General features: G+C 49.4%; 1 protein-coding gene across 1 annotated transcript; it reads left to right on the top strand.

Moving 5' to 3' along the window:
* Positions 1–254: 254 nt before the first annotated feature.
* LOC311322981 (catenin beta-1-like) lies at positions 255–10,376 on the top strand. The gene is made up of 17 exons (XM_084455100.1): positions 255–367; positions 1,409–1,458; positions 1,921–2,130; positions 2,620–2,870; positions 3,955–4,193; positions 4,678–4,879; positions 5,007–5,151; positions 5,315–5,418; positions 5,723–5,857; positions 6,405–6,608; positions 6,727–6,885; positions 7,567–7,686; positions 8,062–8,212; positions 8,760–8,881; positions 9,014–9,074; positions 9,204–9,399; positions 10,271–10,376. Exons 2-16 carry the CDS (start codon positions 1,446–1,448, stop codon positions 9,392–9,394), a joined length of 2,307 nt encoding a protein of 768 aa, XP_084311226.1. The 5' UTR covers positions 255–367; positions 1,409–1,445; the 3' UTR covers positions 9,395–9,399; positions 10,271–10,376.
* Positions 10,377–13,050: the final 2,674 nt, after the last annotated feature.

Here is a 13,050-nt window from a genome sequence, read left to right as displayed (position 1 = left end):
GTAAATTGCTTTAGACGAACAAACACATAAGTTTATATGTTAGGTCACTCGCCTCAAACAATATATTTCGATTGCACAGTTGGGTAATTATCAAATGTCATGTCATCTTATTTGCGTGTCCAGTCTTAAATACCTAGACTTGTTCATCCAACTTGGGCACTACTTTCCTTAGTGCGGCAGCACACTAAATCCTGCCATACATTCGCCATTTTGCTGTTCGGCTCAATAAGCGGAGGGATCCTCATCTCTGGCGGAGCAGCAATAAGGGCTGTGCTCGGTGGTTCTTCATAATTTTATAGCTACGCCAAACGAAGTAACTCGGGTATTTAACCTGACAGGGAAAAACGGGGGAGCACCTTCGACCCAGGTAAGTGATTAGGGTTGACCTGCCTCCATAGGGCGTATTTGATTATCTGGAAAACCATCTCGGATGTGGTTAGGGAGGAGGCTCTCCGGTGGGTCTCTGCTGCCTCGGCATGCAGGCAGGCAGGTTGGTTGGTTGGTGTAAGGACTGGATCTGCTTTATAGACCCGCTAGCCTGAGCTAACAGTAAGCTAGCTAGTTAGCTGGATATACTTGCAGTGCTGCTTTACAAAACAATTTTAATTCAGTCTCCCACTTAGTTGCCACATCATGTGTAATTAATCGGTTTGTCTCCCCATTTCTTACAATGTACTGAGTCCTGACACATTGTCAGTATCAGCTAATGTTAGCCATGGTTTGTTTATGCTTGCCATCAATAAGAGTAACGTAAGCTATGCTAGCAGCAAGTAATAAGTCAACAACCAGTTTGTCTTGCTAGCTAGTCTAGCAAAAATTAGCGAGTCAGCGTTTGCTTCCCACTAGCGCCAGTCAAAGCGTCTCATGAGCTGCTAATGCTGCCTGCCAAATAACGGGCCAGGGTGCCCCCGCTAGCCACCGCTAGCTAGCTACCGTTACACACGCACACACACAAGCTAGCTACCGTTGGCTAGGTAGTCTAAAGACGTGCCCTCATTACTGGCTGTGTATTACCGAGAGGGTGAGGGGCAGACCATCGGTGGGTACTTTACCGAGGCTGAGAGGTCGGAACTTGGCCGTGGTTGATGGTGGGGGGAGGGGTGAAATATGCCTTTGATGTTCGGTACAGTTGAATGGTGAATTGTGCTCAGGGCAGAGGCACGCTGGCCTGGAAATACCCACCGCCGCTCTGCTCTGTTGTCGGTGAAAGCAGCCTAGTTTAACCGTTTCGACTTCGGTATTTCCCCGTTGTTCAGCCTTAACGTTTTGCCACCTAATCGGGCCAACTGTTTCGCTAACGAACGAAGTTCGCGTAGCTAGTTTAGGCTTTTGGCCAACATTGATGTGGTACCGTCAAAGCTGTAGTTCCGTGTTACAGTAGAGTAACGGTTATTTTATAATCTTGCAGATTTGGAAGCTGTGCCGGCTGAGGGCGAGACAAAACGATGGCTACACAGTGTAAGTACCCCGACATGACATTCACTTCAAATATGGGAGTTTTTGCAACGAAATTCCAGTCCGTTGGTGACCCCAACTATTCTGCCACAACATTCTCTGAACACCCCCCCCCCACACACACACACACCCCTTACCTCTCCTCAAGATTCAAGATCAGTTTATTGCCATGAATATGGTTTACACATACTAGGAATGTGTTCAGGTTGATGGAGCACACACTGATGGAAAAGGGTACAGGATAAGACTGCAGAGACAGGACAGTGCAAATACTATCCAAAAAAGAGAAAGTACAAATGCAAAATACACACGTATACATAATGGAGTGTGGTAAGGGTACAGTGTGTGCGCAGAGTGTAGTGTGATGTACGTACAATGTTTTATTTATACCATGTGTGTGCCGTTGTGATGTGTAGTACAAGCAATTCTCCTCTCTCATCCTCTCTCCTTTGCTCCCCTGCCCAGCTGACCTGATGGAGCTGGACATGGCCGTGGGGGACAGCAAGGCAGCCGTGAGCCACTGGCAGCAGCAGTCCTACCTGGACTCTGGCATCCAGTCGGGGGTGACCACCTCGGCGCCCTCCCTGAGCGGGAAGGGGAATGCTGACGTGGAGGAGGACGACCCGGCGCTCTTCGACTGGGAGTTCAACCAGCCCTTCACCCCGGAGGCTGCAGGTCTGCACACACTCAAACTCGCAATCAACACAAGCAGTGAGACGGTATACAGACCGGTGTGTGCGTGTGTAACCAAGTGAATCGTAAGTCCTCGTAAACCCTTGTGGATTGAGTGTAGTCCTCTGAGGTCGTGGTAGCGAGTAGCTGGTGAAACTCACTCCCCTGGTATAAAGGTTGTGCTAACGACCCTGGCGATGGGGATATCTCTCCTGGCAAAGCTGTTGGCACATCCGATTTGCGAGCGCAAGGTTGCAGGTTTGCATCCCGCCCTGGACAGTCCCTTAACATGGGTCAAAGGAACGAGTGAGAAAAACCCAACGCAGAGTGAAATGAAATCCATCACACACACCTAACGCTCTCAGACAAAACATAAGCAGTGAGACGGTATACAGATGCATGCGTGCGTCTGTCCAGATGTCACTCCTGCGTCATAAACCCGTTTCGTGTCATTGCCATTACCCCCCCCCCCCCTCCGTCTGTGTACCCCAGACATGGAGGGCTATGCCATGACCCGGGCGCAGCGCGTGCGCGCCGCCATGTTCCCCGAGACGCTGGAGGAGGGGCTGCAGATGCCGGCGGCGCAGTGCGACCCTGCCAACCCCACCGCTGTGCAGCGCCTGGCCGAGCCGTCCCAGATGCTGAAGCACGCCGTGGTCAACCTGATCAACTACCAGGACGACGCAGAGCTGGCCACACGCGCCATCCCTGAGCTCACCAAGCTGCTGAACGACCAGGACCAGGTACACACACACACACACCCACCCACCCGAGCTCACCAAGCTGCTGAACGACCAGGACCAGGTACACACACACACACACACCCGAGCTCACCAAGCTGCTGTACGACCAGGACCAGGTACACACACACACACACACACACACACACACACACACACACACACCCGAGCTCACCAAGCTGCTGACAACCAGGACCAGGCACACACACACCCGAGCTCACCAAGCTGCTGACAACCAGGACCAGTTATACACACACACATGCCCACTATCCCAGAACTCATGCTACATTCCAGTTGCAACGGAAACATTGGATTTTCAGAGTTCATGACGTCATCTTTGTAGTTCTAGCCAAGTTAGCCATTGTTGGCAATACCAATTGATGACAACGCACTATGCGCTATTTTGTGCATACAAACACCATAGCAACATTGTCCACTGAGAGAAGTTGGACAGTACTGTGTACAACTGATTAAATGAGACACAAATAAGACAGAAGTGCTAATAAACAGTCTTATTACATCTTTCACTTATTGTTGATGCGCGGAGCAGCCATATGAGGTCGGGGTAGAAGCAAGGACCAGACAGGACGGTGCCAAATACAACATGGCGCGTGATGTGTGTGTGTATATAGGCTGCGTTCCGAATCGCATACTACTATATAGTATGCCAAAACAGGATGTAGTATGTCCCAATACATAGTATGCCACATGCAGTATGGCAAAAATACCAGGATGTCCTACTACATCCGGTCGTATTTTGCAGTATGCAAGCCAGCAGGCTTTTCTGGCTATTCTGACCCACAATCCTGTGCGCAGCGGAAATGTGCGTCACATGTGCGAGTTGTGACAGCTGTAGACGAATGTCGCGTTATGGACAGCGACGGATGTGGGCTAATTTCAAGGCGCAATGTTATGACAAGGTAGTATGTCCCAATTGGATGCCTACTGCTTGCAAAGTACGTACTTTCTAAGGGCAGCTGTAGTAGGTACTGGTAGTAAGAAGTAGAAGTATGCGATTCGGAATGCAGCCATAGTGTGTAGTGTGCGTGCCGTTGTGACGCGTGTGCTCCATCTGCGCTCGGCCCAGGTGGTGGTGAACAAGGCGGCCGTCATGGTGCACCAGCTGTCCAAGAAGGAGGCGTCGCGCCACGCGCTGCTGCGCTCGCCACAGATGGTGTCAGCCGTGGTGCGCGCCATGCAGAACACCAGCGACACGGAGACGGCCCGCTGCTCGGCCGGCACGCTGCACAACCTGTCGCACCACCGCGAGGGCCTGCTCGCCATCTTCAAGTCCGGGGGCATCCCGGCCCTGGTCAAGATGCTGGGGTGAGAGAGGGTCTTCCCTCACGGGTCACAGGGTTTCTGGAACGTCATGGGATTAAAAAAATAATAATTTTAATCCAGAAATGGAAAGTCAGGGGATTTTATCTTTTTTGGGGGGCAAAGTCATGGCATAGCAGGAGATTTTAATTGTTGTAGCATGTTTAAATGAAATATTTACCCATTTATTCCCTTCCTGCTCGTCAACCGTTTTTCAGTTTCCATGGAAATTCTGCTATTTGGAATGCTTTGGAATTTGTAAATTCAGGCGTTCCCACCCATAGATATGCCCCGCCCATCCAACTTGGGCTAGCGTCTCTCATTTGCGGCTACGACCTGTCACACTTTCAATTTTGAACCATCGATACGCCCTGAGAACACCAGCTTGAGTGGCACAGACTCTCATGTAGTATGCGGAACGCAGCGATTCAACGTAATATTTGAGTCTGGAAAGAAACTAGTGTGTATGTGCCTGTGTCCGTGTGTCCAGCTCCCCGGTGGACTCTGTGCTGTTCTACGCCATCACCACCCTCCACAACCTGCTGCTGCACCAGGAGGGCGCCAAGATGGCGGTGCGCCTCGCCGGCGGGCTGCAGAAGATGGTGGCCCTGCTGGCCAACACCAACGTCAAGTTCCTGGCCATCACCACCGACTGCCTGCAGATCCTGGCCTACGGCAACCAGGAGAGCAAGGTGTGTGGAGTGTACACACACACACACCTAAAATGAAACAACACACATCTTTACCACTACAGTCACAGATGCGCACATCCACACGCGTACCCCTAATCCTCTCTGTGTGTGTGCGTGCATGTTGCAGTTGATCATCCTGGCCAGCGGGGGTCCCCAGGCTCTGGTCAACATCATGAGGACGTTCACGTACGAGAAGCTGCTCTGGACCACCAGCAGAGTGCTCAAAGTCCTCTCTGTCTGCTCCAGCAACAAACCTGCCATTGTAGAGGCCGGTAGGTACACACACACACACATACATACACACACACACACACACACACATTATTGCTTATGTAAAAAGTTGGATATCTTCGTATCACTTCGTATCAAATCTCATGGCTTGTCGTCAGCCATTGCTGTGTGTGAGAGACTCTGGCTGGTTGTGTTGGTGTCTAGGAGGTATGCAGGCGCTGGGTCTCCACCTGACCGACCCCAGCCAGAGACTGGTCCAGAACTGCCTCTGGACCCTCCGGAACCTCTCTGATGCTGCCACCAAGCAGGTACACCACACACACACACCAAAAATAAAAACACTGCTTCTCTCACCACTCAACCACACCAATAAATCTCGTCTTCTCTCTCTGTGTACCTCCATCCCTCTTCCTCTCTCCCTCTCTTCTTCTTCCCTCCCTCCATCACTTGTTGACCCCCTCTCTCTCCCTACCTCCCTTTCTCTCCTTCTCTCTCTCCCTCTCTTTGGCTTTCTCCTCCCCTCCCTCCATCTCTTCTTGCCCCCCCCCCCTCTCTGTCTTTCTCTCTCTCTCTGTCTCTCTCTCTCTCTCTCTCTCTCTCTCTGTCTCTCAGGAGGGGATGGAGGGTCTTCTGGGGACGCTGGTGCAGCTGCTGACCAGTGATGACATCAATGTGGTGACCTGCGCTGCTGGCATCCTCTCTAACCTCACCTGCAACAACTACAGCAACAAGCTCATGGTCTGCCAGGCGAGTACACACACACACACACACACACACACACACCCCTACACACACTAACTACACACACACTAACTACAGCAACAAGCTCACGGTCTGCCAGGCGAGTACACACACACACACACACACACCCCTACAAACATACTAACTACACACACTAACAACTACAGCAACAAGCTTATGGTCTGCCAGGTGAGTACACACACACACACACACACTAAAAACTACAGAAACAAGCTCATGGTCTGCCAGGTGAGCATACGCACACATGTACGCGCGCGTGCACACACATGTATACGTGCGCGCACACACCACACACATATATGCGTGCGCGCACACACATGCGTGCGCGCACACGCATACATGCGCACACACATAGACACACACACACCTGTACGTACACACACATGCATGCACACACAGACATACACACAATCATTAGCTGATAGTCAACCCTTGCGCTTTACTGAGATTCTGGAGGAAGCTTTTGATCGACTGTCTTGTCGTAGAGCTGTCATAATATCTATGTATCTAATCCAGTGTGTGTGTGTGTTAGGTGGGTGGGATTGAGGCCCTGGTGCGTACAGTGCTGAGGGCCAGGGACAGGGAGGACATCACGGAGCCGGCCGTCTGCGCTCTAAGACACCTCACCTCCCGACACCAGGATGCCGAGATGGCCCAGAATGCTGTGCGGCTGCACTACGGCCTGCCCGTGGTGGTGAAGCTGCTGCACCCGCCCTCGCACTGGCCGCTCATCAAGGTGTGTACACACACACACACACACACACACACCTCATAAGTTCCTCTGACAAATACTTTTACTTTTTCGAACCGATGACTTTTGTGATAATGTGTCCCCCCCTTTTCTCTCTCTCAAGGCCACGGTTGGTCTCATCCGTAACCTGGCGCTGTGCCCGGCCAATCACAGCGCCCTACGGGAGCAGGGAGCCATCCCACGATTGGTCCAGCTGCTGGTCAGAGCCCACCAGGACACACAGAGACGCACCAGCATGGGAGGAAACCAGCAGCAGTTTGTGGTACGGACACACTCGTAGTTTTGTTTTTTTAAACTTTTCTTTTTATTGAGAAAAATGGTAGAAATTACAGATGAACAAAAATAATACTTTCCAATTTTTCAGAAAACATAAACAAAACCCATCCCCTCCCCCCATCCCACAAAGACCCTAGTAGTGCATCCTAGCATGGGGGGAATAAATAAATAACTAATAACAATGATGATGGATAATGATGGCAATAGACAGGTATAAATAAGTAAAGAAAATGTATTTAGTTACTAAGCCAGGATAAATGAGATGGTGACGTTGGGCTGTGTCATGTGACTCAGCATCCAGCACACATGCGTCATCAGGGAGGGTTTTGTTTGTTGAAAAAACACATTAGTGGGTTGCAGGGGGAATAGAAGCGGACTTTGGACCCAGTCAGAGTATTTAATGTTTTGCTTCCTTAAGTGAAGCATAAGGTCAGTCGTCCATAGGGAGGAGTTCGTGGTTTGGGGGATTTCCACCAGAACAGAGTCCTCCTATGGGCGAGTAGAGAGGAGAACACTATCATGTATTTATGCTTGTTAATCATCTGTTAGACAGTGACACACCCGTTTTAACATACTCCCTACAACTGTCAAATTAGCCATGTTGATTAAATACGCTTAAAGTTGACCAGTCTTGTGTGCACACACACACACACACACGTGCGTGCAGGAGGGCGTGCGCATGGAGGAGATCGTGGAGGGCTGCACGGGGGCGCTGCACATCCTGGCCCGTGACGTTCACAACAGGATGGTCATCCGAGGACTCAACACCATTCCCCTCTTCGTACAGGTGAGCACACCTGACCCCCAACATCATTCCCCTCTTGGTACAGGTGAGCACACTGACCCCCAACGCCCCAGATGCCTCAAGTGGATGTTTATTAAGACCTTGGCGAGGGCCACTCAAAATCTCTCTATGGACCACAACTCTGATTTAGCACTCCTAAACATAATCTCTCTCTCTCTCTGCCCCTCTCTCTCTCACACACCATCTATGTGTCTGTCTGTCCCTCCCTCTCTCTCACTCACTCACTCACGGTCTCTGTCCCTCTCCCACCTCTCTCTCTCTCTCTCTCTCTCTCTCTCTCTCTCTCACACACACACTGTTTCTGTCTCTGTCTCTCTCTCTCTGTCTCTCTCCCTGCCCCCCCCCCCCCCCCCCCAGCTGTTGTACTCTCCGGTGGAGAACGTGCAGCGCGTGGCGGCCGGCGTGCTGTGTGAGCTGGCCCAGGACAAGGAGGCGGCCGAGGCCATCGAGGCCGAGGGAGCCACCGCCCCGCTCACCGAGCTGCTGCACTCCCGCAACGAGGGTGTGGGTAGGTGTACACACACAATACTCCCACGCCACAGACACACTGACTCACAAGGCCTTCTGTTGGACCACAGATGAGTAAACATGTGAATACACATCAGGTCATGTTCTTTATTGGTCACATGTAATATACAGTGTCACAGTGAAATGTTGCTGCCAACTCCAAGATGTGCTCATTACAGATAACTACAAATACACAATTTATAATCACACCAACAGTATAAAGATATTTGTGCAAATTGCATACACACAATTTAGTGTCAGCGATATGAGCGGTGGGGGATGGTTAAGCTCTACGGAGCTGTTTTTTTTAAAAGATATTTTTAGGGCATTTCTGGTTTTAGGATGGGACAGTTGAAGGACAGACAGGAAAGGTGGGAGAGAGAGAGGGGAGGATGTAGCAAAGGGCGTGGGTCGGATTTGAACCCATGCCGCTGTGTTAAGGACTAGCCTTTACATGGTACGCGTCCCAACTCACTGAGCCACCGGGGTGCCCCCTACGGAGATGTTTGAGCGGCACTGGGTGAATGTTGTGTTCTGCCCCCCGGCAGCGACATACGCGGCTGCTGTCCTGTTCCGGATGTCGGAGGACAAGCCTCAGGACTACAAGAAGCGCCTGTCAGTGGAGCTCACCAGCTCTCTGTTCAGAACAGAGCCCATGGCCTGGAACGAGGTACACACACACACGTGCACACACACTGTACAACGTTTTGGCTGTGCACTCTGACTAGGCTCTTGCTGGAAGTCTAATTTGACTTACACATTAATTGGTTCCCAGTTTTTGATTCCTCTCGCTCTCTCCCAGACAGGGGATCTGGGTCTGGACCTGGGGCCCCAGGGGGACCCTCTGGGCTACAGACAGGATGGTGAGTGAGTCTGGAGGCGGAGAGACCTTCGCCTGATCTCATCCCAGAGACCGCGGCCTGCTCCGTTCTCTCTGGTTCGTCTGGTGGTTTTTAAAATGCTTTTCCTCTTCCTCCTCCTCCTCCTCTCAGACGGGGCCTACCGCGCCTACCCCCCGGCCTACGGCCAGGACTCTCTGCTTGACCCCATGATGGAGGGGGGCGATTACCACAGCGACCCCCTGCCTGACCTGGGACACCACGGCGACACGCTGCCCGACTTGGGCCACACCCAAGACCTGATGGACAGCAGCCAGCTGGCCTGGTTCGACACCGACCTGTAGAACAGGTAAGTACACACACGCACCTTGATGCTGCAGACAAGTCTGATTTGGCTTTGTAGGAGAAGATGAGTGAGCAAGTGTAGGCCCTGTATAAGTGATTCTGATCTACTAAGGGGATATCTTCCCTGTAAAGCTCACTAAGCATGCTCTTTAGGCTTGATCCAGGCCCGTGTCTTACATCCGCGTGATCCCTGTTATTAAAAGTGAAAACGCACGTCTAGGGATGCTAATCGACTCGATTAATTGCTAATAAGAATTTGCTCGATTAAGATTTGGTTACTCGATTAATTGCTTGTTAATGGAACAGAACTTTTTGGGGGGGAACGAACGTTATCAACGGGAGTTGCGTGAAATGTAATCATGATTTAGGGTCTGACTGCACATGAGGGTGCCCCGCCCTAGTGAAGGATAACTGGGATGCCAGGAAATTTCAACGACACAGCGGAAGAAGACACCAAAATGATGCGAGCAAAGTGCAGTCCAGCGTGGGACGTTCTTATCAATTAATTGACTATCGTTTGTTAAGGTTAACAGTTATCGATTAATGAAATTCCTTGAAATTTGCAACCCTACACGCGTCGTTCCCCCGGTGCAGAGACGTTTATCCCTGGGCACAGTTAAAGCGCGGAGCAGGTCCCTCCGGTGTAGACGGTGCTGATGTGAGCCCCGTGCCACGCAGATCACACAGACGCATAGTTATGTCAGGCTTCACGCCCGTGAAGAGGACGGTTGCAGAAAAGCGCCCTCCGCTTTCCGGCACGCTAGGAAAGGGGCGACCTTCCCCGTTTCCCACCTTTACGAAACCTTTTACGAGTATTTCCGTCCCGGAGAGATTGACCTTAACCTCCCCTTCTTCCCATCTCTTTGTCTCTGCAGCTGTAGATGGAAACGAGCTGCATGGTGATTGGCCTGTATCATCTGCAGCTGCGTCGTGATAGGCCGGTAGAGTTGCTGAAGGTCTAGAGAGGGAGGGGAGAGAGGGAAGTGGGGGAGGGGGGAGGGGCAATGATCTTGGAAAGTGCCTGACACGTGAGGAATACACACAGCTGGTTACCACAAGAACGTGAGCGGAAGTGGGAGGGTTGGGAAAGGAGGATGAAGAGCGATGGATGCGCTAATTAGAGGGCCATGGAGCGGGATGCTTAAAGAGGAGACTGCACAAGAGGTGGATCTAGAGATGGAATCACAGTTATGTATTGGACTTGCCTGTTTTCTTATGTTATTTTTCTATTTTATTTTTAATACAACTCGGCCTGTTACGGTACTGACCCAGCTTGCCTTGGCTCGCACTATTTTAACTTCCTCTCTTATTTGCCAATCATTTGTAACCTTGTTATTTTAAAGTATGTTATGTAGTGTTAAGTTATAGTGGTATATCAAATGTTCCTTTTGTTTTATCACAATGTGTAGAACACTAATACTCAGTTGACTCTTACTCTGACTAAAGTGTAGTATTTTTTTTTCTTTTTTTACAATGTCAGAAAATTGAGAATTATGCGTTCTTATACGTGCTCGTTGAAGCATAACAAAATATCAGTGTTAAAACTGTCCTAGGGGTTTGGGTTTACAGGAAGGGTTAAATATACAGTGTTTTATATTCTTTCACCGGTAGGTTAACAAAACTATTTTGTATGCCATCATCGGTTGTCTGAACAGTTATATGCTATCACTGGTCTAATAAAACAGATATGCTATCACTGGTCTAATAAAACAATGTTTTATGTGCTATCAATGGTAGCTAGGTGAATGAAACAGTTGTAGTCTGCTGTGCTTATTTTGGAGACATGGTTATGACACAGCTGATCAATAAAGTGGCATTTTATTTGAACCTCTTTATTTGAACTTCTTTGTTCTGTATCTCTGTTTAGGACTTTGGTCAAGGATGATACAACGAACGCGTGATACTACGAACGTGTGATCATGACAGCACTAGCACACATTGCCATATCACCATGGGTCAAGGTCATATCACCGTGGGTCAAGGTCATATCACCATGGGTCAAAGTCATATCATGGGTCAAGGTCAACTTTATTGCTCAAGGAAAAATGTTGTGCAGCCATACATGCAATGAACATGACATCACTACAAATTACATAAAGGTACCGAGTGGGTAATAGTATTGCACTGGTCTGTGTCTAAAACATTGAAAACATCCGGAGTTCCGCAGAGAGATTGCTGTGGGTATTGATGCTGAAATCAGTTGCTCTCTATCCTGAGTCTATAGTGAGAGCGTGGTTGCAGTAGTAGGAGAGTGGTATAGAGGCTGCTCACTGACGGAATGGAACTGGCTCTGTCGTTCACTCCACTAATGATAGTACGGAGACTATTGTTGTTCCTATCGAGTTTCCAAACCAGTAAACCAATGAAAATGTTATAATGTAGGATTAAAAAAAAAAAAAAATGCTGAGCCTTTATAGATATTCGCTGAATTGATGTCAAAGCTCAGCTTGTGATTGATCATGGTCCATAATAACCTGCTTTTATCACACAAACTTTTAAAATCCACCTTGCCTTGAGAGGCTATAGGTTTGAGTTCACACGGGTTCACACATTACACTATTTAAGTATCGTCGCTAAATGGATGGTGATTGATGTATTCCTCAACAATACTACGTTTCTTCAAAGAACCCAGATACATTTTAATCAACTGCATGTGATTATTCCTGTGTATTAATTGAGTTTCATCCTTTAGCTGTATTAGCTGGGTGTTTTGTAGGCATATTCCTGGAAAGAGATTCATATCTCTTCCATCGATATCATTGAAAGAGATGGATATGCTCTGTCATTGAAACAGCACTCTTCCCCCACATAAGAAGATTGCTAATGTCAGCGTTGAATCCCAGACTTATAAGATGTGTGAAGCGTGGACTGCCGGTACCTTCAGAAGCATTCAGAAACAAGTCTGCCATTTTCAGGACGACAGCCCCCGTCAGGTGGAGAACAAGCGATTCATACTCTTCAATATTACATTCTTCCAGCCTTCTTCTAACTCTCTGCTCGTCTTTGCTGACGTCCCAGAGCTCGACCTGCCCCCCCTGAAAAGCGTCAGAACTGCGTCAATCTTCTGGCGAACCAGCAGTATTATACTCTCCGCCGCTTGGAGCCTGGTGGCTTGACTGTCATCTGACAGATCGACAGCATCAGCTTTGGTTTCCTGTAACAATCAGATCACATTACTTGTTTCTGACGTTTCACACAGAGGGGCTGGGTTTCCGAGACTGAAGTGTTTGAAGCGTAGTGTCCTCAGTGATGCCAACTTAGACTTTGTCGCTAGATTTAGCGACTTTCCAGCCCCCCCTGGCGACTTATTTCATGAAAAGCGACTAGCGACAAATCTAGCTACTTTTTCTGGTCATTTGGGGAATTATTGTGTTGACAAGGAAGCGAACTCAGCTCACGAGAGAAAAAAGCTACTGTTATACAGCAAAAAAATTTTTTTTTAAAGTAGCCATCTAGCTACTTATAGCGACTTCTGGGACAGCCAATAGCTACTTCCCTTACTGAAGAGTTGGCAACACTGAGTGTCCTCTGTAGGCCTACTAGAGATGGCTGTCTCACCTCAGGCCTGCTGGGTGTATTGGACCCCTGGACAGTTGTCCTCCCTGCCTCAACATTGCTGTTAAAGAGATTGCAGTAGCTACAGGTGAGATGGACA

This window comes from Borostomias antarcticus, assembly GCF_949987555.1.
Source record: "Borostomias antarcticus genome assembly, chromosome: 21".
NCBI lineage: Eukaryota > Metazoa > Chordata > Actinopteri > Stomiiformes > Stomiidae > Borostomias > Borostomias antarcticus.
Note: the sequence above shows the minus strand (reverse complement) of the source record. Positions and strands in the feature narration are given on the sequence as shown.